Here is a 26,786-nt window from a genome sequence, read left to right on the forward strand (position 1 = left end):
CACAATCTCAGCATTCTAATCATATTTTTTTAGGCTTCTAATATTTGTTAGCACTGTGAATTGTGTACGACTGTTGAATCACAGACCTGTACCTCTGAAACAAATAATACACTGTATGTTAAAAAAAAAAAAAGAAGATAGCAGGAAGGGAAAAATGAAGGGGGGGAAATCGGAGGGAGAGATGAACCATGAGAGACTATAGACTCTGAGAAACAAACTGAGGGTTCTAGAGGGGAGGGGGTAGGGGGATGGGTTAGCCCGGTGATAGGTATTAAAGAGGGCATGTAGTGCATGGAGCACTGGGTGTTATATGCAAACAATGAATCATGGAACACTACATCAAAAACTAATGATGTAATGTATGGTGATTAACATACCATAATAATAATAAAAAAGAAACATTTATATATTTTGACTTGGCTTTTCTTTCACTTCCCATTCCTATTTGTTGTCCCATCTGAAGGAGTATCTACTCTGTCACCTCTTTTTAACTCAAGTAGGCCAATGAATTCCCTGTCGGCTCTTAAAGCAGAGTCTTTTGTCAATCTCTTTTGTGTCTTTTGTTCTCAGTTTCACCCCAGTTTTTAGAATAAACCACCACCTAGTTTGCTAAGATAGTACAGTGTTAGTGACGAGTGGTTTATGGGGTTTTCTTGTAAACATTACATCTCCTTTTGCTGAATCAGGATATATTCTTCACTCTCATCAAAAGACCAAACCATCACTTGCTATAGGCTTATCTTCATTTATTTTCAACTGTTTAAAGAGTTGTCAATAGACTTTCTGATGAAGGGATGGAGGCCATCTAAATCCATTATTTTAGACAATAATGCTACTTCTCAAAGAGTTAAAGAAAAAGAGAAGAGCAAACTCTTTAGCCTTAATAGGCACCTATGCTTGGAGGTGAAATGGGCCAGGAAGAAAAGAAGAAAAAAGTAGAAAAAGAGAGTAAAGACAAAGGTACATATTGTTAGGAATCCAATATAGAATTTGGAACCCTACCAAGATCTAGTTTTCATCAGACATGGCCTTTGTTTCCACCCTTATTTTTACCCCTCCCAAATAGGGTAGGATATAATTGGGTATCATCTCTTAAATCTTTTACTAATAACCATTAACAAACCAACTGTTCAAAATCCTTTAAGTGCCTCTTATAGGTGAAACATTGTGTTAGGTGCTAGACAAGATAGAAGAAGTATATAATTCCATACCTGCCTTCAAAAGTGTTATTGTCTAGCTGTGGCAATTAGGGGTCTTTGAAAGGTTTCAAAAAGAGCAAAATAGACATTAAGTACTGAAAAATTCAAAAGGAGAAGGTGAGCATTGATCTGAGGATCTGAAAAACTCGTCTCTAATCCATCTCTATTTCCTCGCTATGTGACCTTGGACAAATCATTTCTCTTTCAGGTCTTTCCTTTCATCCCAACCTCTTCCTCCACCAGAAAAAAAAAAAAAATGCCATCCTAGAAGATCTCTAAAATGTACGACTATATGAGATGATTACTAAGGAGCTCTTTTGTGTTGCCCAGATTGAAGTCTAAAGGTAGCTATGGCCCCCTGAGCTGCTCTCTTCATTTTCACAGACATAGGTATCAAGGTCTAAATTTTCCACAGTTCAGTATCAAGTCAGAGCTCAGAACCAAATTTTCCCATCCTGATGCTGCTATGTTTTCTAATCCTGCACCAAATAGTGCATCTTTCAAAATGATAATTGTGACTCATAGAAAAAGCTTAAAATATATTACTGACACGGTTTACTTAGAGAAATATTTCTTTAAAAAAATTGTTTATGTGAAAATGGGGGAAGGGGTAATTCTACGTATTAGAGGGAACAAGGTAAGCAATTGATTCCTTAGGATCTGAAAGGCTAAATATTCCAAAAGTCTACTGAAATACAATTCTCTCTGGCAGAGGTTAAGCAATTATGCAAGTGGCAGAACAGTGAGGGAAGCCCAATAGATGCACCTGGAGAGCGAGTAGAGGTGATAAACTGCAAAATCACCTGCCCAGTTCACATTATCGTCCAGGGTCAGACCTAGGGAAACCCTTCCAGCAGCCTCGGACTCAGGGCGCCCGAGTTTGCACGCTTCCACGCATTCTATTGATTCACACTTCCGTCCTTCAACAGGTAGCGCCAATTACAGCCCCCAAAACATGGCCCCCCATCATACTGGCCAGTCTCGCCGTCAATCAAATACTACACCTACCTTTCTAAATTCTCCCCTCCCCCTTTCATTGCCTTTTTCTTCGGCCTATCCCCAAATTTCTTCCGCGCCTCGAGACCACGGAACTTGGCCCTATGGAGCCTAGGATTGGAGCCGAGGCTACTCCCGCCCTTTGACGACCCGGAGCTCTCCGCCCCTTTCTCCGGCGCCGCGCGGCCCGAAGTGGAGGGGGCGGGGCGAACGAGGGGGTGTTTCAGGGGCGGGGCTTGCATCCCACGGCGGGAGGGCGGAGCCTTCCTTCGAGCCTGCCTGCCTGGTTAGGACCTCGGAGAGCGCCGGGTGCCACGACCAGAGGGACGGGAGAAGCGGCGGCAGTCGGGCGGGAGTGACGCCTGCGAGCCCGCCTCCCTCCGCACCTTCAGCTTCTCGGGCTGGCTGGCAGCTAGTGGCGGCCGAGGAAGGTGCCTAAGTCGGGAGTCAGATAGTCATCCCTCTGGGACGCCGCCGCCGCCGTCTAGCCGCGGCTCCCTCACACCTGTGTGTGTGTTCATGAGCGTGAGCGCCCGCGTGCCAATTTCTGTGTGAGGGTTGCGTGTGCGCCGACTGGGCGCGCTAATGTCTGTGTGAGGGTGTTTGTGTGTGCTCGGTGCCTAGGCGCTCGGCCCGGGGAGACACCGCGGGAGCGGCGGCTCTGCGCGCCCAGCAGGCTGAGGCGGGACTCGGGCCGCAGCTGTCGCCGCCACTGCCTCACGTCCCCCAAGAGCCGCGGTGCTGCGGGGAGAGCTGACGGGTGGGCGAGTGCGGCGGCGGCTGCGGGCAGAGCGGGGTGGGGGCTGAGGGGGTGGGTGGAGGGTGGGAGAAGAGGGAGGAGGGCTGGAGACGCTGGGAGGGAAGGGGGGGCGGAGGGTGAAGCGGAGACAGCCGGCGCCGCCGCTCGCCCCTCCCGTCGGCTGTTGCTGTTGGGTCACCCGCAGATGTTTTGGGGTCCGGCTGTTCGGGGGGGGGAATGGAAAAAGGCCTACCCCTCATTACCTACTGAAAAAAAGGGAGCGTTGAAGATGATGGGGGGAGAGCCCAGAGGGTGGTAGTAGAGTAAATACCGGCTCTTCCACCGCACAACCCCAACATCGTTTTTCTGAAAATATTCTGAGCTGAACCTTTAGAAGGAAAGCCCGCCCTTAAGAGAGACAGAGTCTTGGTCTGTTGGACTCCGGTCTGATTGTATAATAATAATGATGATATAATGCTAATGACGATGATGACACTGCCTTTTATTTTTACCCCAGTGCTGATAAAGCGTAGCTACAGCTGGGGATAAAGCCCTTGAAAATTTGATGTATGAGGAGGAAATACTGTTGCTTTTAGAGTTATATTTTATTATTTCTTTTTAAAGGATGTTCCTTTTTGAGCTAAAATTTGACAAAATGAAGTATGACTTTCTCTCTCTTTTTTTAGTCATTTATAGCCAATGCTCGTAAAATGAGGACTGGCTACTGCCTTGACTAATGAAAAGCTAAACACTTTTACCCAGATATAAGTTCATGTGTTAAGTCACCCTTTCCTTTGAATTTCTCAACAGTTTTTAAAATGAAGAAGTTTAATTTCCGAAAAGTTTTGGATGGCTTAACTGCCTCCTCCCCTGGCAGTGGTAGCAGCAGTGGCAGTAACAGTGGTGGTGGGGCTGGAAGTGGTTCCATACATCCAGGAGGGACTGCAGGGGTTCTCAAAGAGGAGATTCAGGAAACCCTGACTTCAGAGTATTTCCAGATTTGCAAGGTAAGTTCTGAATTGGCTTAAAGCCTATTATTTCTTTATTTTACTGTTGTGAGGAAAGAAGAATTAACAACAACAGCAACACCCACACTAGGGACTGGAAATTGTTGAGATGCCAGCGTTAGACAGTGCTGGGCAGAGAACTCTATAGATAGATGTTTGAATTAATAAAGATATTCTGGGCATTGATTTCAACATCAATTTAAAAAGCTATGGTAGTTTAAAATGGAAATAAGCAACCATAAAAGGTAGGATTTGCAAGACAATGTTAAGGTCCAAATTGTGGACAAAATTTTTAATGTAATATTTATGTATAAGTAGAAAACTGAAGGAAAAAATCATTCTGGTTAATTCCTTGTTGACATTCAGTGAAACTAATTATTATTTTATGTCACTGTGCAGTATAAAATGATTAAACCTATTAAGATGTTGCTACAAGTAAATAGATAATAGCTAAAGGAATACATCCATTTTAAAAGATCTAATGGTATTGTTTTACATTCATTGTTTAAAATTCTGTAGAAAAACACCCCCAGATTCTTAATAAAAAAAATGCCATGGATTTAATTCTTGTAAGAACTTAAAAAATAGCCTGTTTTCTGGTTTAGTGAGGAAACATTTCAGGTAATTATGCTTTAATGTTCAACTTCTAATGAATAAGCAAAAGAAAGAGTTTCTGATGGGGAGAGGTGAGAATTTACAAAACAAATGTTTTGTTAATATATAGATATTGTTATATTTTTCTGACATAGTTTATAATTTTTATTGTTTCTTTTTTGGGGGGTAGCCTAGGAATGTGTTTTTGACCTACCATGTACAATTTAAAAAGCTACTAAGTCATTCATATGATACAGATGAATATAGTTTTAAAATATTTGAATACATAAGAACAAATCATAAATTTCTGAAATCCCAGAAATTATTAAATTTTTTGGTACTTCAAAAGAATTGTTTTGAAATTATTAAAATTATTTTTGTAGTAAATAACTTCTATATAATGAGATAAGTTTCAATTATTGTCTTAGTCTCCATTCCCAGTAAGGTCATTATAAAACATTAAATCTGTTTACGTGAAAGTGAGTTTATTTAGAATTAGGTCAGATTAAAAGATATAATTCTACCCCTGTGAGGTTTGTATGCATAAAATTTTGTATACAAAGTTGTATATAATTTCATTCTCAATTTGAAATAATAGATATTTTGTCAGATTAGGGGCTTAATATTGGTCATGAGACAAATATGTAAAAGGATCTTAGGGGTCAAATTTGAACTGCTAGTCAGGGGAATAATGCCCTGATTATCTAATCTTTGACATATTACTGTTTCCATTCCAAGATTCTGAAAAAATTTCCAGATTCTTTTAGTTCATGAATGTGAGGCAGGAGAGTTTTTGTCAAGATAAAATTGATATAAAAAAGACCTCTGAAACAGAGTGGCATTGGACTGTTGAGGTTTTGAACCTGGTAGAGAAGGTTTTAAATTAAAAATTTCAGGGGAAATGGGTGAATGCAAGAGAGGAAAATGGGATATATAGTTATCTTCCCATTTATTCAGACAGGAAATAGACATGAAAAGTGCCAGAAGTTAAATATGTATTAATTCAAAAACATATGGCATGGTAGGAAGAACACTGGCCTAGGAATCAGATTGTATTTTATTTAAACTTCTGTCACTTGCCAGCCATGTATCTCGGGCAAGCCTTTTATCTGCCTTGAACCTTGATTTTCCCATCTGTAGTATGGTAATAAGTATTTCTGCTCTTCTGACTTAAAGTTATTGGGAAGATCAAACAAGACAATTAGGTGAAGGCGATGTATAAATTGGAAAAGGCAATAAATTGTTTATTTTTATATTGTTCTTAAAGTTTTAAAAATCACCTTGTTCTTGGTGGAATGACTACAAGCAGTGGGCTATAATAATATAGGTAACAAAATTATACTTTCAAAGAAATTAGAAGGATAGATAGCTATATAAGTGGAACACTAATAGTATTGAACTGTTACTAAATGGGGAAAGTATTATGGCATCTTTGGATAGCAATATAGTTAATTTTAAAAAGTAATTTTATGATTGTCCTTTAGGTTACCTGGACTATAATAAAATATATAAAAATGGATTAAGGATGTTTCAAAATTAGAACTGTTACTAAAATGGGGACTTCATTTGGACTCACTGATTAAATGTGCAAAGAACATTCTATTCTGAGTACTAAGCAGTTGGCACCTTTTGGGTACTTGTACCTTTTCCACATGGCCAAAATTAAAGTACAAATCTGTAATCTTCTCTTTTGAAAACCATCCTCCTCTTTATTTTCTGGTCAGTCATCAAATCCTATCTATTCCATTTCCTTAGTATTTCTGAAATTTATTCCCTTTTTGCCATCTCTAGTACCTGTTCATTCTATCGTATTTTCTTAATTAGTCACTTGAATCACTTCCTACCTGATCTTCTTACCTCTTGTTTTACCCTATTTCAGTTGATTTTGTTATGTTATAATAATGGTTATTTCTGAACTATAATGTTCATTATGTCATTTCCCTGCTAAAAATTCTATGTTGGTTTCCCTAGAGCAGTGATGCTCTATAAACAAAAGTCTAATGTGAAACCCTGTAAATAATATCTATTAAAACAAATAAATGTACTTTATTGGCATACATTTAAAAAATAAATTATAATAAGTTATACAGCTATTATAAAAAGCTTGTTTTTTAATATTTGTTTTTTGTTGTATAATATTATCCCTGGCAGGTAGTAGGACTTTTTCTGGCCTTAAAAAGGTAAAAGTATAAAGCTACAACCTTTATAATCAGTGACAAATGTATAAGAAGTTCAAAAACACAGAAATGGTAGAAGAAACTTTGGTTCAAGGTTAGCAAAAAAGTTAATACATTGGTTTACTGCAATCTCAGTTCAGTATGTATACATTTGTATGCCCATTTGTTCAGATATTTGTGAAATACAAGAAGTGCCTTTTCTGAACTTGAATTCTATGAAACACAATTTGAAACTACTGCTCTATACAATAAATGTCAAACTGCTTAACTTGATCTATATATAGTTTCCTTTAGATGGGATTCCTGTTTACCTTTCCATCCTCATTTCTGTGATTTCCTAAGCATATTGCATTACCTGAAAGCACTGTATTTTCATATCTCAATGCCTTTTCTTAATCTATTGCTTCTAATGACAATATCCTTTCCAGCTTTAGTAAAATTGGAGAATTCCCAGTTACTTTTTTTTTTTTTTTAAGATTTATTTAGTTATTTGAGAGAGAGAGAGGGGGCAAACAGGGCAGGGGTTGGGGAGGTACCAGGAGAGGGAGAGAAACCTCAAGCAGATTCCCTGCTGAATGGAGCCCAAGGAGAGACTCGATCCCAGGACCCTGAGACCATGACCTGAGCTGAAATCAAGAGTTGGACGCTTAACTGACTATGCTACCCAGGTGCCCCCCCCAGTTACTTTTTATCTCATAGTAAAATACTACTTCCATGAAACCAACTGTGACCACTGCCTTCCTCTTTTCCTGCCCAAAGCAGAGTCAGTTTTTTTCCCTTCTTCTGTTTTCCTATAGCACCTGGCATATTCCTATAGAGTTAAGTTAGCACCTTATTGTGATTAGAAAATTTATTTTTCTGTCACTATTGTTATGTTGTCATCAATGAAACAATATATACATGGTTGATTGACTAATTGAAATGAGATTAAAGCAGAAAGTTATTAATAAATATATAGGTCTTAAACATTTTATTTTAAATGAAAACATGTAAATATACATCAATTTACAAATCACTTGTTAAATGAACAAGATTTTTTTGTTGAGCATTGGTTCTATAACTGGAGTTCTGTGTGCACTTTTCTTCCACAAACCATCCCAAATTCGTTATGGATAGTTTTTTGGTTTTAATTTATTTAAAGTAGAATAAGAACTTATATGCTTTTGAAGCAGGTGTCAGGTCCTTCTAGATGATATGTAAATATCACCTGACACTTAGTTTATACATATGATGAATATATAGTTGACCCTTGAACAAGGTGGGGTTAGGGGTACAGACCCCTACATGATCAAATATCTCTGTATATTCGACTCCCCAAAAGCTTAACTCCCTGAAAACTTTGACTCCTCCAAAACTTAACTATAAATAATCTACTGTTGACTGGAAGTCTTACTGATAACATAAATAGCGGATTAACACATAGTTCGTATTTTATATATATTAAATACTGTATTCTTACAATAAAGTAAGCTAGAGAAAAGAAAATGTTATTAAGAAAATCATAAGAAGAAATACATTTATAGTACTATACTATATTTATTGAAAAAAATTCCAAGCATCAGTGGACCCATGCAGTTCATATCCATGTTCAAGTGTCAACTACATATATATATATGTATAGTATAGATATATACACACATATATATAAAAAGTATAGATGTAGGTATATATTTATACTTATCTATGCACAAGATATATGCGTGTGTATGTGTATATATACATACATATATATAAAATCTAGATAAATAGATATATATTCATCCCTATAGTTAACTGACCTACACCTAATTAGGCCAGAGTAGGAGAGTATAAGTATTCTAGTTAGAGTTTACTAGTATCTAATATTCAGGGAGTCATTAATATCAATCTATGTTTTACAAAGAGAATGGGAAGTTTTTGTTAATCTAACGAGGTGGTTAATTTAGAGTTAGAGACTGTCATCTGTAAGATCTCCCATTTGACCTTCATAACAGTCCTGTAAAGAAGGCAAAGAAAGTGTAAATATTTTTATTTTACTAATAAGACATCTGAGGCCAGAGAATTTAAGTGGTATCCTTAGGTCTCCAAGTTGGTAGGAGGCGTAGCTAAGTTTAATGCTCTGTTCTTCCATTATTAAATCCAGTATTTTTTGTTTTATATTTCTTACTTATTAAAAAAAAAAGCTTGAGGATTCTCTCTCTCCCTTTGCCCCTTCCCCTACTCACGCACTCTCTCTCTCTCTCTCTCTCTCTGAAAAAAAAAAAAATAAATCTTAAAAAAAAAAAAAAAAGAAAGAAAGGAAAGAAAGAAACATAGATGTGGACTGTGGAGAATTAGGCTTTCTAGGACCCCGGAAAGCTGAACGAGGTCAAATGCCTAGGTATCCCAGACTATTATCTCTTCTTTAGGTTTTCCATTGTCTCCACATTCTTCTAATTTCACATCATTTTATTTAGGAGGTTTTGTAACTGAGTTTGGCGTAAGACCATGATCACAGTTATACATATCTGCAATTTTCATTCATTAAAATATTCTGTGAGATGTGTGGACTTGTCTCATTCTATACTGTAACTGGTAGAAGAAAAGGTAGTACAGTTGACACAGCAGGATAACATTATGGATAAAGCATCTGACAGTGATTTCATGTTCCTGTCACCAAAATGGACAGTTGAGGTGGGCATCTTTAAGAATAGAAATGGAGGCAAACCAGAAGACTTAAGCGACCTTGTTAGGGTTGATGTTAACAAATTTAAGTACCAAATGAATTAAAATTAATTTTTTTTTAAGAATCAGAAACAAAAGCCAGATTATTCAGTTACTCTAGGCTCTCACTTTGTTTTGTCTTAAGAGGATAAGAGTGCAGGGACTGGCTCATGTAAGGGATTATAGACTTGTAGGAAGTATGTTTATAAATTTTTAAAGTTACTGTAGAGAACAGTCACATTTTCTTACAAAAAGTTCTTTAGTGCTAGTATATTGTCAACGAATTGGATTATAGGTTTCATTTAGCATGGCAGTTCTTATCTTAAAAGCAAATAGTGCTCATACTCAATGTTGAAAAACAGAGCTTTTCCTCTAAGATCAGGAACAAGAGAAAGATGTCTATGCTTATACCATTTTTATTCAACATGGTACTAGAAATTCTAGCTGCCACAGTCAGATGAGAAAAAAGAAAAGGCATCCAAATTGGTAAGGAAGAAGTAAAACTGTCACTATTTGCAGATGGTATCATACTATATATAGAATACTTGAAAGACTCCAAAAAACTACTGGAATTGATAAGTGAATTCAGTAAAGTTGCAGGATACAAAATTAGTATACAGAAATCTATTGTGTATCTATACACTAATAATGGAGTAGCAGAAAGAGAAATTAAGAAAACAATCCAATTTACAATTACACAAAAAGAATAAAATACCTAGGAATAAACTTAAGTAAGGAAGTGAAAGACCTGTACTCCAAAAACTATAAAACACTGATGAAAGAAATTGAAGATGATACAAGCAAGTAGAAAGATATTCCAGGCTCATGGGTTGGAAGAACCAATATTGTTAAAATGTCCATACCACCCAGAACAATCTACAGATCATTAGATTAGCAATCCCAACCAAAATACCAACAGCATTTTCCACAGAACTAGAACAAATAATACTAAAACTTACATGGAATCGCAAAAGACTCTGAATAGCAAAACTGACTTGAGAAAGAAAAAACTGAAAGGTATCCAAATTCCAATTTCAAGATATGCTACAAAACTCCAGTAATCAAAACAGTATGATACTGACACAAAAATAGACACATAAATCAATGAAACAGAATAGAAAACTCAGAAATAAACCCATACTTATATGGCCAATTAATCTGTGACAGAGTAGGCAAGAACATACAATAAAGAAGGACAGTCTCTTCAAGAAATGGTGCTGGGAAAACTAGGCAGCTACATGCAAAAGAATGAAACTGGACCACTTTCTTATACTACACACAAAGGCAAAGGAAACAAAAGCAGAACTAGACTATTGGAACTACACCAAAATAAAAAGCTTTTGCACAATGGAGGAAACCATCAACAAAATCACAAGGCAACTTACTGAATGGGGGGAGATATTTACAAATCATATAATCTGATAAGGGTTAATTCCCAAAACATAAAAAGAACTTATACAACTCAACACCAAAAAACCAAATAAATTGATTAAAAAATGGGCAGAGGACCCAAATGATGTTTTTCCAAAACAGACATATAGGTGGCCAACAGACACATGAAAAGATATTCAGTATCTCTAATCAGCAGGGAAATGCAAATCAAAACCACAATGAGATACCACCTTACACTTGTCAGAATGGCTGGAATAAAAAAGACAAGAAATAACAAGTGTTGGTGAGGATGTGGAGAAAAAGGAACCCTTTTGTCCTGAGTTGGTGGGAATGTAAATTGGTGTAGCCACTGTGGAAAATAGTGTGGAGGTTCCTCAAAAAATTAAAAATAGAAATGCCATACACATAGTGATTTCACTACTGGATATTTATGTGAAGAGAACAAAACACTAATCCAAAAAGATTTATGCACCACTGTGTTTATTGCAGCATTATTTATAAAAACCAAATAGTCAGCCCAAGCGGCCATCAATAGATGAATGAATAAAGATGTGGTATATATATAATGGAATATTACTCAGCCATAAAAAAGAATGAGATTTTGCCATTTGCAACAACATGGATGGACCTAGAGGGTATTTATGCTAAGTGAAGTAAGTCAGACAGAGAAAGACAGATACTGTATGATTTTTCTCATGTATGGAGTTTAAGAAACAAACTAGGAAAAAGACAAAAGGAAAATGGACTCTAAAATACACAGAAAAGGGGCGCCTGGGTGGCTCAGTCGTTAAGCGTCTGCCTTCGGCTCAGGTCATGATTCCAGGTCCTGGGATCGAGCCCCGCATTGGGCTCCCTGCTCTGCGGGAAGCCTGCTTCTCCCTCTCCCACTCCCCCTGCTTGTGTTCCCTCTCTCGCTGTGTCTCTCTCTCTGTCAAATAAATAAATAAAAAAAATCTTTAAAAAAAAAAAAAAAAAAAAAAAAAAAAAATAAAATAAAATAAAATACACAGAAAAAACTGGTAGTTGCCAGAGGGGAGGCTGTGGGGGGATGGGTGAAATAGATAGAGGGGATTAAGAATACATTTACTGTAATGAGCACTGAGTAATGTATGGAACTATTGAATCATATTGTACACCTGAAACTAATATAACACTATGTTAATTATACTTCAACTAAAATATATATATATATGAAAAATAGTGTTATCATACTTTGTGTATGTCTCAATATAGAAATAACTTAAAAACTTAACATAATTTCCAAGTTTGTTTACCTGTAGGATTATTATTTGTGATTAAACCAGATTCGTATTTTCTTGAATTTTAGTGCATTTTGGTAGACCTCCTTCTGCCTTCAGTTGAAGATGTGCCTGCAAAAAATCATAGGGTTAAGTTACATAGTTTACTTTTAATGATAGAATGATTGTATTGCTTTCCCATCTCATTTTTCTATATACCATTTACATATTAGTTTAATAGCAATAACTTTGTACTCATTGAGGTTTTCAAGTAGAAGCTCTGTTTTAAGCTTTAAATTGAGTTTTAGTCATATTAGAGAAAACTGAGTTTTTTGTTCCTACTTAATTGTCAAAATAATGATCTTTATAAAAGATTTTGGTTATAGCTGCAGTGCTCTTTTTTTAATTAAAAAATTTAAAACATCTTTTTAATATTTGAAAAGCTAATCCCTTAATGTTTATTTATAATGCACTAGGGAATCATTCCTTTCTAAATAATGGTAACATTTATTGATAAGGACTGTTAGAAAATCAGTGATTAAATTTTAGAAAGCCAAAAATAGAAAGCATATTTAAAGGATTTAGAGAAAGTAGATATAAAGAATAGAGTACAAGACCTCCAGAAAGTGCATAATAGGCCCACGATAATACCTGTGTAGAGGCTTGGTTAAATGGAACATTCATAGTCATTGAAGGAATACAAGGAGATATTTTAACAAGTTTATTGCTCAAAAGATATTTACTGTACAGTGTTAAAAATGATTAAGACATAAACCATTCTCAGCCAACTGACTATAGTAAGAGTGAAATAATACTTTTTGGTTGATTTATCAACAAAATCACTTAAATATTTTCTGGACTTATGTAAGATTATAGAAAGGAGAGTATGATTTTAGTTTCATTGCAGGCCTAAAATTACCAGTTGTTATTGATGGTACATGGAATTATTTTGAATATAATGATACATAATATAATGAATTTGAAAATGAATATATTTAATTTTTAACTAGGTAAGTGTCTTATAATTGGATTATATATATCTAGTAAACATCTCTTGGATTGAAAATAGCATAAAAAATCATCTTTGCATCTTCATAGTAGGATATGTACATTTCATTATAAATAAAATTGACCATTGTGTAATGGTTTTAGATGTATATTTGATGCCTGGATTCAAAAGGTAAGGATTGGTAGCTAGAGAAAACCTAGTTTTTAAAATTTTTTCTGCTTTGCTAATCATCTGTAAATTTCAGTGACATTAAAAACTAGTACTTTACCTAAATATACATAATAAAGTTAGTTAGACCATCAAGAAAATTAATTGGATTGCTTAATGTTCAGTCTAATTTATTCATTATAAATTGACTAAACACCTTTCTACAAATCTGCAAACCAAAATGTTTAAAAATCATTAGTAGTACAATCACTTGAGAAGTTAGAGTGAATCTGAGGGAAATGCTTATAGTTTGTAAACATCTGAGTAGATGAGAAATGTAAACCTAACAAAAGAGAAATAGAAGTAAGCAGAATGATAAGAGGAAAACTCAAAAGTAGAGTTAAATAATCTGATCCTTTCTTTAGGAAGAATATTAAGAAAGAAATTCAAGAATGTCTCAGCATCGCAGAGAGGTCAAGGATTGTGAAAACAAAGCGAACAAATTAAAAACAAACAAATTAGAACTGAGAGAGCCCATTTAGACCAGGAGGAAATTGATTAGGGTAAAAATACTTTCACTAAGATGATGGATAAAATTAAGGTCACACTATAATAGAGAATAGAGTTGATAGAATTAGTACTTTTAAGAATAGATGTATTGGGGTGCCTAGGTGGCTCAGTCAGTTAAGCGTCTGCCTGGTTAAGCATCTGCCTTTGGCTCAGGTCATGATCTCAGGGTCCTGGGATGGAGACCCTTGTCCGGCTCCCTGATCAGCAAGAAGTCTGCTTCTCCCTCTCCCTCTGGACCCTCCCCCTGCTCAAGCCCTCTCTCTCTCTCTTTCAAATAAATAAATTAAATCTTAAAAAAAAAAAAGAGTAGATGTGTAAAGGGGTCCCTGGCTAGCTCAGCTAGTAGAGCTTGGGACTCTTGATCTTGGGGTTGTAAGTTCGAGCCCCAGGTTGGGTGTAGAGATTACTTAAAATCTGGGGGAAAAAAAGGTACATAAAAAAACAAAGAGTAGATGCGTAAGGAGAGAGTGTTAGGAAAGTAGCAGTGATGGTAGATTTTAATATCGTTTTGGTATATTGTAGTGGGGGTAATGCAGTTGAGCCATAGAAAAGAAGTTGAGGCTACCAGAAATGGAAAGGTAGAGTGGGGAAAGAGGAAAGATTTTCCCTGTAAAGTGGTAAGGGTATTTGATTTGGAATTTTTTCTTTGCTTGATGAGTAAATTTTTTCTTTACTTGATTTGTATTTCATTTGAATTCTCAGCACACTGTGCTTTAATTTCCTCTCAGGTAAATAAAAACATGTAATTCTACTAGAAGATTGTATTAGTTTCCTATTTATGCTACAACAAATTACCAAAAACTTAGTGGCTTAAAACAACACAAATTTATTAGCTTATAGTTCTGGAGGTCAGAAGTCTGAAATGGGTGTCACTGGGCTAAAAGCAAGGTGTTGGTAGGGCTCTAGGAGAGTGTTTTCTCCTTTTCTGGCTTTTAGAGGCTGCTTACAATTCCTTCTATCTTCTTCCCAGCACTGGCCAGTTGAATTTTTCTCACATTGCATCACCGTGACTAACTTTCCTGCTTCTCTCTTCTATATTTAAAGATTTATGATCACACTGGGCCCACTAGGATAATCCAGGTTAATTTCCCCGTTTCAAGTTCTACTGATTAGTAATCTTCATTTCATCTGCAATCTTGATTCCCTTTTGCCATAAAACCTAACATATTCACAGATTCTTCAGGGGGCCATTATTCTGCCTTTCACAAACATGTTCATTACCTTCACCTGTCTGTTGTTGTTTTGTTTTATTTTTAGTTACTTTCTGGAAAATGAACAGAGAGAATACTGTAATAAACTCCTAGTTTCAATAATTACCACCTTCCAAATCTTGATCTCCCATTTTATTGTTTTAATGTAAATCTCAGACATTATACCATTTCATCTGTAAAAACTTCTGAGATCAGATAAGAACTTCCCCCCCTTCTCCTTTTCAAAAATATAAACTTCCCTCCTTTTCCTCTTAAAAAATCTCTAATACCATTATCATATCTAAAAACATTAACAGAATTTCTTTTTATACTCTAATATGCAGGTAATGTTTAAATTTCCTCAATTATTCCATAGTATCTTTTTGTAATTGATTTGTTTGGATTGGGAACCAAACAAGGTTCACACTGCATTTTCATCTGGCTTGAAGTTACCTTTAATTCAATTTGTGTAAAGTCACAGAGTTTTGTTTTGTTTTGAAGATCAGGTATCCTATGCTTTTGTGTGTGTTGTTGAAAACAAAATTCTTTGCCTATTTCCTTTCTGAACTGTTAGATTATATGTGAGGAAGTGGGTGGGTTTTTCACCATACTACAGGATGAAAAACAGACTTTAGACTTTTAAAATTTGTTTTCTAGAGATGGTCACATCTTTTAAGCAATTGGAAAAGAATATTTTTAAGTCAGCCTAAGATACTCCTACTTCGTGATGCTATTGTGGGGGTAGATTTCCTTTAGGTCATTGGAAAAGAGGAAAATATAAGAGACATAAAAGACATAGAATATGTGAAAATAAGACTGGAGTTGATTCTTTAGGTTGCATTCAATGGTATTAATTTTTATTTATGAAATAAATTATTGGAGGGATTAGGATGGGATCCAGTTTCACATATCTCTTCTTTTAAGTGAATATTTAAAAAACAGTTGAAAAAATAAAACATTTATTTGACAAGGACTCACTCTATAGTACTTAGGATTATCTAGCAAGAAGCTGAGGGAACCTGGATGGTTCAGTTGGTTAAGCATCCCACTCTTGGTTTTGGCTCAGGTCATGATCTCCACGTTCTGAGAATAAGGCCCACGTGGGGTTCAGTACTCAGTGGTGACTGTGCTTGAGACTCTTTCTCTCCCTTTCCCTCTGCCCTTCCCCTTGCTTGAGCTCTCTCTTTCTCTCTCTAAAATAAATAAATAAATAAATAAATCTTTAAAAAAGAAAGAAGCTGAAAGTGGATTAGTCAACTCTGTTTTCTTTCAGATTTCTTCTAAGTTATAGGATATCAAGACTCAGGTTAATAGGCTAACTGTACTTGAAGAACTGGATTGGAGGGCATTAAGGAGAGGATCAGAATACTTAGGAACATACTTTGATTTATTGAGAGTTCCATTTATAAATAATCTGTACATTATTTTTATTGATTACTTGTATAATTCAGAAGGTTCCTTACTCTGAATCTCTTTCATCCTTAGGTAGTTATTATTGGATCTTTCTTTGCTTTTTCCAGTTCTATGGTAACCAAAATTTCTTTACTATTTGAGGTAATATTCAATACTCTTGTGTTTTGACAATTACTCAGCATAGGTATTAAGTGAATTCATTTACTTACTATGTATATGTATATTACTTACTATGTACTTATTTATTGAAGGCCTATTTTGTATATAACTCTCTACTAAGCATTTTGTAATTGGACCATTATTTTTTTGAATTTGTGAGGCCAGCACACACTAAATGAACCATTTATATTTTTATGCAATTAATGATTTGCAACATGTGTATTTAATTCAGTTTTTTGTAACTTTTGTGAAACTTCCTTTTATTCTTTTTTAAATGGTTTAGGTTCTTTGCTCCCTTATGACTTCCCTCCTTTTTACCTTGTATTTCTATTTTTTAAATCATTTTATAGTGTATTTGCTGTCTTTCTCTTTGTCCTTCATTTATCTTAATTTCTATTTATATTCTCTTGGCTAAAAGATCTTTAATTCTAAAATGAAAGAATCTGGAAGATATTTATTTATTTTTTAAGATTTTATTTATGTATTTGAGAGAGAGAGTGCAGAGCGAGCGAGAGAGAGAGAGAGCACGAGAGGGTGGGGGGAAGGGCAGAGGGAGAGGGAGAAACAATAATAATACTATTAATATACCAGAATAGCTCTTTAAGTCAACATTTCTCTTTTATTACCAATTTCTCCTTGAAAATTTTGAAAAGTATTTAATCTTTATCTGTTCAGGGTAATCTTCAAAGAATAATCTTCAAATCATGCTTTTTTATTACCTGATAACTAATCTAATTTCTGCCTTCATACAAAGCAGGATTATACATTTACCATAAAAATAATTTATTTTAACATTTTCATACTGTCCATATGTTTCATTCTGAGGAGAGCTATAGGATTAAAAAGCTTGGAGCAAAACATAAATATTTTACAATGCTAGAGTGGTCTTACTTCCATTTTTCTAAACTTTCCTTTTTAGTCACTTATACTGGCAAATAGATTATTTGATAAAAGAAAATTATGTGAGGTAAAATAATATCATTTGCTAATATCTTTAGCAAATGTATATTTTGAGGAGAACATTGTATCTGATAGAAGGATGGCCAGGCTGTTGAATGTATTATACTCAGAAACTTAATTTACTGAGTCTGGTGGAGATTCAGGCAAGGAAGTGCATAGGGCATAGTCACAAATGGCAGGTTATCTAAAGATTGTATTTGTCTGGTGTAGTGTGATCAATTATAGGCAGAGATTAAGATTCAAAATGAAAGCTACAGAACCTGGAAGAGTAGAGGCAAGAGTGATGCAGGAGGAACTGTGATTCTGGATAAGAATCCAATTGCTCACGTTGATCTTGAGGAACCAGGATTAAAGATCTTTGGGGCACCAATAGCAAAGCTAGTTTAATACCAAATCTATTGGCCAAGGTTTTCTTAATCCCCTTAAAGGATTACTTTTAAAGGAATGGTAGTAGTTTTCTGAAACCACCAAACTGCTTTCTTCTTGTAACTTCACACTACAAAAAAAAATTTGAGGCTTTTTTTTTCTATCCCTTTTATTCTCCCTGCCTAGGTTAGTTCTAATGTGCTGTTGTTCTTTTTCTTCATGATTTACTTTTCCCCCCTTGGTTTTCATCTTTCTTTGTTCATTCTTTGTTTTTGCTGTCTCAGTTGTTTTTGCCAAATCATATTCTGCCTCTATTCCCAAATGAAGAATAATTTTTGATACCAAATTCTCTTGAAGCATTTAAAAATTTTTTCAATATTTTTTAAATTTCTTTTAAGATTTCTTCTTTGACCCAGGTACTATTTAGAAGTGTATTGTTTAATTTCCAAGTATTTTGGGGTTTTCCAGCTATCTTTCTCTTATTGATTTCTAGTTTAATTCTATTTTGGTTTTATAGCATACTTTGTACGATTTCAATCCTTTAAATTTGTTAATAATTGTCCAGAATGTGGTTTATCTTGGTGAATTTTCTTTTCTTTTTTTTTTTTTTTTAAAGATTTTATTTATTTATTTGAGAGAGAAGGAGAGACAGTAAGAGAGTACAAGCGGGGAGGAGAGGGAGAAGCAGGCTCCCTGCAGAGCAAGAAACCCGATGCGGGGCTCCATCCCAGGACCCTGGGATCATGACCTGAGCCGAAGGCAGACGATTAACCAACTGAGCCACCCAGGCGCCCCCTTGGTGAATTTTCTATCTGACCTTGAGAAGAATATTCTGTTGTTGGATGAAGTATTCTATAAATGTCAATTAGATCTACTTGATTAATCGTATTATTCACTTCAGCTATGTCCTTACTGATTTTTGGCCTGCTAGATCTATTACTAAGAGGGGGTATAAAAGTCTCCCACTATAATAGTGTATTTGTATATTTCTTACTGTGGTTCTGTTTTTGCCTTATGTATTTTGATGCTCTCTTGTTAGATGCATACATATTAAGGGTTATTTTGTCTTTTTGGAGAATTAATCCCCTTATCACTATGTAAATGCCCTTTTTATCTCAGATAATTTTCCTTGTTCTGAAGTCTGCTTTGCCTGAAATTAATATAACTACTCCCACTTTCTTTTGATTAGTGTTATCTGGCATTTTTCTCCATCCCTTTACTTTTAGTTGATCTGTGTCTTTACAGTTAAAGTGGCTTTCTTGTGGACAATGAATAGTTGAGGTCTTGTTTTTTTTTTATCCACTTTGAAATCTCTATCTTTTAATTGGTGTATTTATTTATTTTTTAAGGTGCCACTTATTTACTTGAGAGAGAGAATGCACAAGCAGAAGGAGCAGCAGAGGGAGAGGGAGAAGCAGGCTCCCCCACAAGGAGCCTGACATGGGGCTCGATCCCAGGTCACTGATGCTTAACTGACTGAACTACCCAGGTGTCCCTCTTTTAATTGGTGTATTTAGTCTTTTGATGTTTAATATATGGTTATTTATATAGTTGGATTAACATCTCCCATTTTTTACTTGTAGCACATATTCTTTGTTTCTTTCATTTTTTTTCTTATATTCTTTCTGCCTTTTCAGGTTTTGTTGATCATTTTATTTATTTATTTACTTATTTATTATTTTTTAATGATTTTATTTATTTGTTTGTCAGAGAGAGAGAGCATGAGCAGGGAGAGGGGCAGAGGGAGAAGCAGGCTCCTCGCTGAGCAAAGAGCCTGATGCGGGACTTGATCCCAGGAGGCTGGGATCATGACCTGAGCCGAAGGCAGACACTTAACTGACTGAGCCACCCAGGCGTCCCTTGATCATTTTATATGACTGAATTTTCTCTCTTCTTAGCTTAGCAATTACACTTCATTTATACTTAGTGAGTTTGTGCCCTTGAACTGACTTTCACAATTCTCAGTTTTTCAGTTTTTTTTCCCCCTTAAGTCAGAGTTGATATTTCCCTTATACATCTTGAGGGCTGGGGGACTGGAGTTGAGTATTTCCCTTCCCCAGTTGATCAGGTTCTGAGAAAATAGTTTTTCTTGAAGGCAGGACTTGTTAAAAACAACAGAAGTTCCAGGCATATTTCTTTTTTTAATTTTATTTTATTATGTTATGTCAATCACCGTACATCATTAGTTTTTGATGTAGTGTTCCATGATTCATTGTTTGCGTATAACACCCAGTGCTTATTTCTAAATGGCTACTTTTTCCTTCTTCCTGCCAGAAGCAGGAGGGAATTTTCTTGTCTTCACTGTGAGAACCTGGTAGGGCTTCTGGAGGTAAAACTTACAGAAGTTGAGACCCCACTAAAACTGGGTCTGTTGAAGTTTTTTAACTCTCAAACTTGTCCACAGGGAACCTCCATCAATTTGTCAATAATGGTTTTGATTTTCCTTCTCTGGTACTGGTCCATATGTAGAGGTTTCTGCTATTAGGCTTCTGTCCAGGAGGCTGTGATTCTCTATATCTGCCTGTCTTATCTCTCCAGTTTTGGGGGCAGTGGTTTGCTCTGTGACCTCAGTTCTCTGATAGATCTAAGAAAAATTATTTATTTTCAGTTTCTCCAGCTTTTTTCTTGTAGATGGGATTTACAACTTCTGATTTCCTTATATACCAGACTAGAAACTAGAACTTCAGTATTTTTTTAAAACAAATAAACTTAAAATTTTGACATCTAAACTGAAATTAATTGAAATAATAAGAAAAGGGTTTTAACATCATAATAATAGTAAATAATTGTTAATGATATACAACTTACTGGGTTATTTGTAGACTTTAAATCTGATTTTGAAACCCATTAGTAAGGGTATAAATTTAACTTTTTCAATTATATTGAGGTTAACTGTGAGTTATTTTAAATTCAAGAAGTGTTTAGTGGGTATTTAAATGTATCTAGAATTCTTTTTCTTTTAAACTTCTATATTTTTTAATTTTACAAGTAATATGTATTCTTTGTGGCAAAACTAGAAAATACAGATAAGCAAAAAAAAAAAAAACTATTATTTTACTCAGATATTACCACCACTAACGTTTTGCAGTATTTATTTTCAGATGTTTTTCTATGTTTATGATTACGTGTAAAGTTTTTATATAAAAATGGGATCTATACATTCTTTGTAACTTTTTCTTACTTAAGGTGTTATGAACATTTTCTTGCTGTGGTTACTTAGTTTATTTCCATATGGTTGAGTGGTTGCCTAGAATTCTATTATATTTGTGGATTCTAGCTTATTTAAACAAATTCCCAATTATTTTTTACTTTCGTGAAATACTATAATATCTTTGTGCATTTTTATTTGCTTAGAATTTTTTCTTATGATAAATTCCTGGGAGAACAAGTACATAGCTAAAGAGTAAGCATATATTTTTAAGATTTTTGATACATATAATCAAATTGTCCTACTGAAAAAATGTACAAGTTTGTATTTTTATTAGAATTTTACATTTATTTGTCAAGTATATACCTCAGTAAAGATGGGGAGTGGGTAAGAAGCTTACTTGTTTCCTTTTACCTTTAAAAACCCTGGAAATTGCCATTATTTTAAAAACCTAACTATATAATTGGTAAGAGATGGTAACTTGAGATTGTTTTAATTTGTATTTCATTGTTTTGTAGTGAATTTTGCTTATAAAAATACTTATTGCTCATTTGTATTTCTTCTGTAGTAATTAGATGTTGTCTTTGAGTATTTCATTTTCATTTGGCTTTTTCTTACTGTTTATAAAACACTTTATATAGATAAAGATATTAACACTTTGTCTATTGTGTTATGCATAAAAAGCTGTTATAGCACTTTATTATGTAAAAAGGCTTTAAGGCTTCCTTAATCTTATGTGAATATGGGCCCAAAACAGTTTGTAATATTTTATTGCTTTAGTTTTCATATGTTTTTTGTAGTAATGCATTTTAATCCATTTTGAATTTTACTGTCATATGGTGTGAGATAATGATCTAATTTTGTTAAATGATCTGTCACTTTTTCCAGTACCAGTTGTAGAATGACCCTTTTAATCATATATTCAATTATTTTATTCACTTGACCTGCTTTTGACACTTTATTTCATTCTATTAATCTGTGTCTTCCTATATTAGTGCCACGATTAAAATTATGATTGTTTTATATTTCATAATTTTATAGCTCTCCCACTGTTTGTCTTTCCTTTTAAAAAAATGTTTTTGGTTAGTTTCAGGCTTATTTTTACTCTAGTCTTCTTTTTCTGAAGTTTCATAAAAAATCCAAAAGGGATTCTGATTGTTCTACATTACATTTTTTCCCTTCCCCCCCCCCAAGTTTTTATTTAAATTGCAGTTAGTTAACATGCAGTGTAATATTAGTTTCAGGTGTAGAATTTAGTGATTCATCACTTATGTACAACATCCAGTGCTCATCACAAGTGCCCTTCTTAATACCCATCACCTATTTAATCCATCCCCCCATCCACCTCCCCTGCTGTAACCTTCAGTTTGTTCTCTATAGTAAAGACTCCCATTTCCTGGTTTGGCTTTCTTTTTTCCCCCCTATGTTCATCTGTTTTGTTTCTTAAATTCCACATATGAGTGAGATCATATGGTATTTGTCTTTCTCTGACTGACTTATTTCACATAGCATAATACTCTAGCTCCATCTATGTCACTGCAAATGGCAAGATTTCATTCTTTTTGATAGTTGAGTAATATTCCATTATACACACTCACACACACACACACACACACACACACACACCACATCTTCTTAATCCATTTATCAGTTAATGGACATTTGGTCTCTTTCCATAATTTGGCTATTGTTGATAATGCTGCTATAAACATCAGGATGCATGTATCCCTTCAAATCAGTATTTTTGTATCCTTTGGGTATATACCTAGTAGTGCAATGGCTGGATTGTAGGGTAATTCTATTTTTAACTTTTTGAGGAACCTCTGTACTGTTTTCTAGAGTGGCTGCGCCAGTTTGCATTCCTACCGACAGTTTCAGAGATTTTCCCTTTCTCCATATCCTCACCAACACCTGTTGCTTCCTGTGTTGTTAATTTTAGCCATTCTAGTTAGGTGTGAGGTGACCTCATTGTAGGTTTTCTTTTTTTTTTTTTAATCTCAGTGTAGTTTTGATTTGCCTTTCTCTGATAATGAGTGATGTTGAGCATCTTTTCATGTAACTGTTGGCCATCTCTTTGTCTTCTTCAGAAAAATGTCTGTTCATGTCTTCTACCCATTTTTTAACTGCATTATTTGTTTTTAGGGTGTTGAGTTTTATAAGTTCTTTATATATTTTGGGTACTAGCCTTTTATCAGATATGTCCTTTGCAAACATCTTCTCCCATTCTGAAGGTTGCCTTTTAGTTCCGTTGATTGTTTCTTCACTGTGTAGAAGTTTTTTTTTATCTTGATGAAGTCCCAACAGTTTCTTTTTGCCCTTATTTCCCTTGCCTCAGGAGACATATCTAGTAAGAAGTTGCTATAGCCAATGTCAAAGAGGTTACTGCCTATGTTCTCTCCTAGGATTTTGATGGTTTCCTGTCTCACATTTAGATCTTTTATCCATTTTGAATTTATTTTTGTGTATGGTGTAAGAAAGTGGTCTAGTTTCATTCTTTTGCATGTTGTTGTCCAGTTTTCCCAACACCATTTGTTGAAGAGACTGTCTTTTTTCCATTGAATTTTCGTTCCTACTATGTTGAAGACTAGTTGACCATATAGTTGTGGGTCCATTTCTGAGTCTTCTGTTCCATTGATCTATGTGTCTGTTTTTGTGCCAGTATCATACTGTCTTGATCACTACAGCTTTGCAATATAACTTGAAGTCCAGAATTGTGATGTCTCCAGCTTTGCTTTTCTTTTTCAAGATTACTTTGGCTATTTGAGGTCTTTTGTGGTTCCATACAAATTTTAGGATTGTTTGTTCTAGCTTTGTAAAAAATGTTATTGGTATTTTGATAGGGATTGCATTAAATGTGTAGATTTCTTTGGGTAGTATAGATATTTTAACAATATTTGTTCTTCCAATCCAGGAGCATGGAATGTTTTTCCATTTCTTTGTGTCATCTTCAGTTTGTTTCATAAGTATTCTGTAGTTTACAGAGTACAGATCTTTTACCTCTTTGGTTAGGTTTATTCCTAGGTATCTTATGGTTTTTGGTGCCATTGTAATTCCTTGATTTCTCTTTCTGCTGCTTCATTATCAATGTATAGAAATGCAATAGATTTCTGTACATTGATTTTATATCTTGCTACTTTGCTAAGTTCATGTATCAGTTCTAGCAATTTTTTGGTGGAGTCTTTTGGGTTTTCTACATAGAGTATCATGTTTTCTGCAAATAGTGACAGTTTGACTGCTTCCTTGCTGATTTGGATGTCTTTTATTTCTTTTTGTTGTATGATTGCAGTACTATGTACTATGTTAAATAACAGCGGTGAGAGTGGCCACCCCTGTTTTGGTCCTGACTGTAGAGGAAAAGCTCTTAGTTTTTCCCCATTGAGGATTATATTACCTGTGGGTTTTTCATGTATGGCCTTTTTGATATTGAGGTTCTCTCTATGCCTACTTTGTTGAGGGTTTTTATCATGAATGGGTGTTGTACTTTGTCACATGCTTTTTCTGCATCTCTTGAGAAGATCATATGGTTCTTATTCTTTTTTTAAATGTGGTGTATTTTATTGATTGATTTGCAAATATTGAACCACCTTTGCAGCCCAGGAATAAATCCCACTTGATCATGGTGAATGATTTTTTAATGTGCTATTAGATGCAATTTGCTAGTATTTTGTTGAGAATTTTTGCATCCATGGTCATCAAGGATATTGGCTTGTAGTTCTCTCTCTCTCTTTTTAAAGATTTTATTTATTTGAGAGGGAAAACAAGATAATGAGTGGTGGGGAGGAGGGGCTGAGGGAGAGGGAGAAGCTGACTTCCCTCTGAGCAGGGAGCCTGATGCCAGGCTAGGTTTCAGGACCCTGAGATCATCACCTGAGCTGAAGGCATACCCTTAACCGACTGAACCACCCAGGCTCCCCTATAGTTCTTTTCTAGTGGAGTTTTTGTCTGGTTTTAGAATCAGGATAATGCTGGCCTCATAGAATGAGTGGGAAGTTTTACTCCCACTTCTATTTTTGGAACAGTTTGAGAAGAATGGGTATTAACTCTTTAAATGTTTGGTAGAATTCCCTTGTGAAGCCATCTGGCCCTGGACTTCTGTTTGTTGGGAGATTTTTTATTATTGATTGAATTTCTTTGCTGGTTATCAGTCTGTTCAAATTTTCTATTTCTTCCTAATTCAGTTTTGGTAGTTTGTATGTTTCTAGAAATTTATCCATTTCTTCTAGATTTTCTAATTTGTTGGCATATAATTTTTCATAATATTCTCTTATAACTGTATTTCTGTGGTGTCGGTTGTTATTTCTCCTCTCTCATTTGTGATTTTATTTATTTGGTTTCTTTATCTTTTCTTTTTTGATAAATCTGGCTAGGAATTTATTAATTTCATTAATTTTTTCAAAGAACCAGTTCCTTGTTTCATTGTTCTGTTCTGCTGGGTTTTTTTTGTTTTTGTTTTTTTTTAATTTCTAGTTCATTTATTTCTCCCATCCAAGTACTAATGAGGCCCAACCCTGCTTAGCTTCCGAGATCAGACGAGATTGGGTGCGTTCATCTAGTTCATTTATTTCTGCTCTAATCTCTATTATATCCCTTTTCCTACTTCAGCTCCCAGGCTTCATTTGTTCTTCTTTTTCTAGCTCCTTTAGGTGTAAGGTTAGGTTGTTTATTTTAGTTTTTTCTTCCCTCTTGATGTAGGCCTGTATTGCTATATGCTTCCCTCTTATGACCACTTTTGCTCCATCCCAAAGGTTTTGGATTGTCGTATTTTCATTTTGTTTCCATGTGTGCTTTTATTTCTTCTTTGATTCCCTGGTTGACTCATTCATTCTTTAGTAGCATGTTGTTCAACTTCCATGTATTTGTGTTCTTTTCAGATTTTTTCCTTGTGGTTGACTTTTAGTTTCATAATATGGTCAGAAAATATGCATGGTATGATCTCAGTGTTTTTTGTACTTGTTGAGGCCTGCTTTGTGACCTATTTATGATCTGTTCTGGAGAATGTCCCCTGTGCACTTGAAAAGAATGTGTATTCTACAGCTTTAGGATGGAATGTTCTGAATATATCTGTTAAGTCCATTTGGTTCAGTGTGTCATTCAAAGCCATTGTTTCCTTGTTGATTTTCTGCTTAGATGATCTGTCCATTGCTGTAAGTGGGGTGTTAAAGTCCCCTACTATTATTGTATTATTATCAATGAATTTCTTTATGTTTGTTATTAATTGTTTTATATATGTGGGTGCTCCCAATTTGGGGGCATAAATATTTACAGTTGTTAGATCTTCTTGTTGGATAGATCCCTTTTTTAATGATGTAGTGCCCTTCATCTCTTGTTACAGTCTTTGGTTTAAAATCTAGTTTGTTCTATATAAGTATGGCTACTGTGGCTCTCTTTTGATATCTATTTGCATGATAAATATTTCTCCATCCCCTCACTTTCAATCTACAGGTGTCGTTGGTCTAAAATGACTCTCTTGTAGGCAGCATATAGATGGGTCTTATTTTTTTTTAATCCATTCTGACACCCTGTGTCTTTTGATTGGAACATTTAGTCCATTTACAGTCAGAGTAATTATTGATAGATACATTATTTAGTGACATTTTATTACTTGTTTTGTCATTGTTTCTGGAGATGTTCTCTGTTTCTTTGTAGTCCCTGTTGCTTTTGGTCTTTCTTTTCCACTCTGGGTGTCCCCCGTAATATTTCTTGCAGGACTGGTTTAGTGGTCACAAACTCCTTTGATTTTTGTCTGGGAAACTCTTTATTTTTCTCCTTCTATTCTGAATGATAGCCTTACTGCATAGAG

At 35.0% G+C, this 26,786-nt stretch overlaps 1 protein-coding gene across 1 annotated transcript in view; it reads left to right on the forward strand.

Annotated features, from left to right (window-relative positions):
- The first annotated feature begins 2,440 nt into the window (after window positions 1-2,440).
- Window positions 2,441-26,786, forward strand: part of STXBP5L (syntaxin binding protein 5 like) — a 432,652-nt gene continuing 408,306 nt past the window's right edge. Inside the window, exons 1-2 of the mRNA XM_032406647.1 lie at window positions 2,441-2,626; window positions 3,745-3,941. Coding sequence (XP_032262538.1) covers window positions 3,753-3,941 — 189 coding nt within the window. The 5' untranslated portion in view covers window positions 2,441-2,626; window positions 3,745-3,752. The remainder of the gene's footprint in view (window positions 2,627-3,744; window positions 3,942-26,786) is intronic.

Source organism: Phoca vitulina, unplaced genomic scaffold (assembly GCF_004348235.1).
Source record: "Phoca vitulina isolate PV1807 unplaced genomic scaffold, GSC_HSeal_1.0 scaffold8, whole genome shotgun sequence".
Lineage (NCBI taxonomy): Eukaryota > Metazoa > Chordata > Mammalia > Carnivora > Phocidae > Phoca > Phoca vitulina.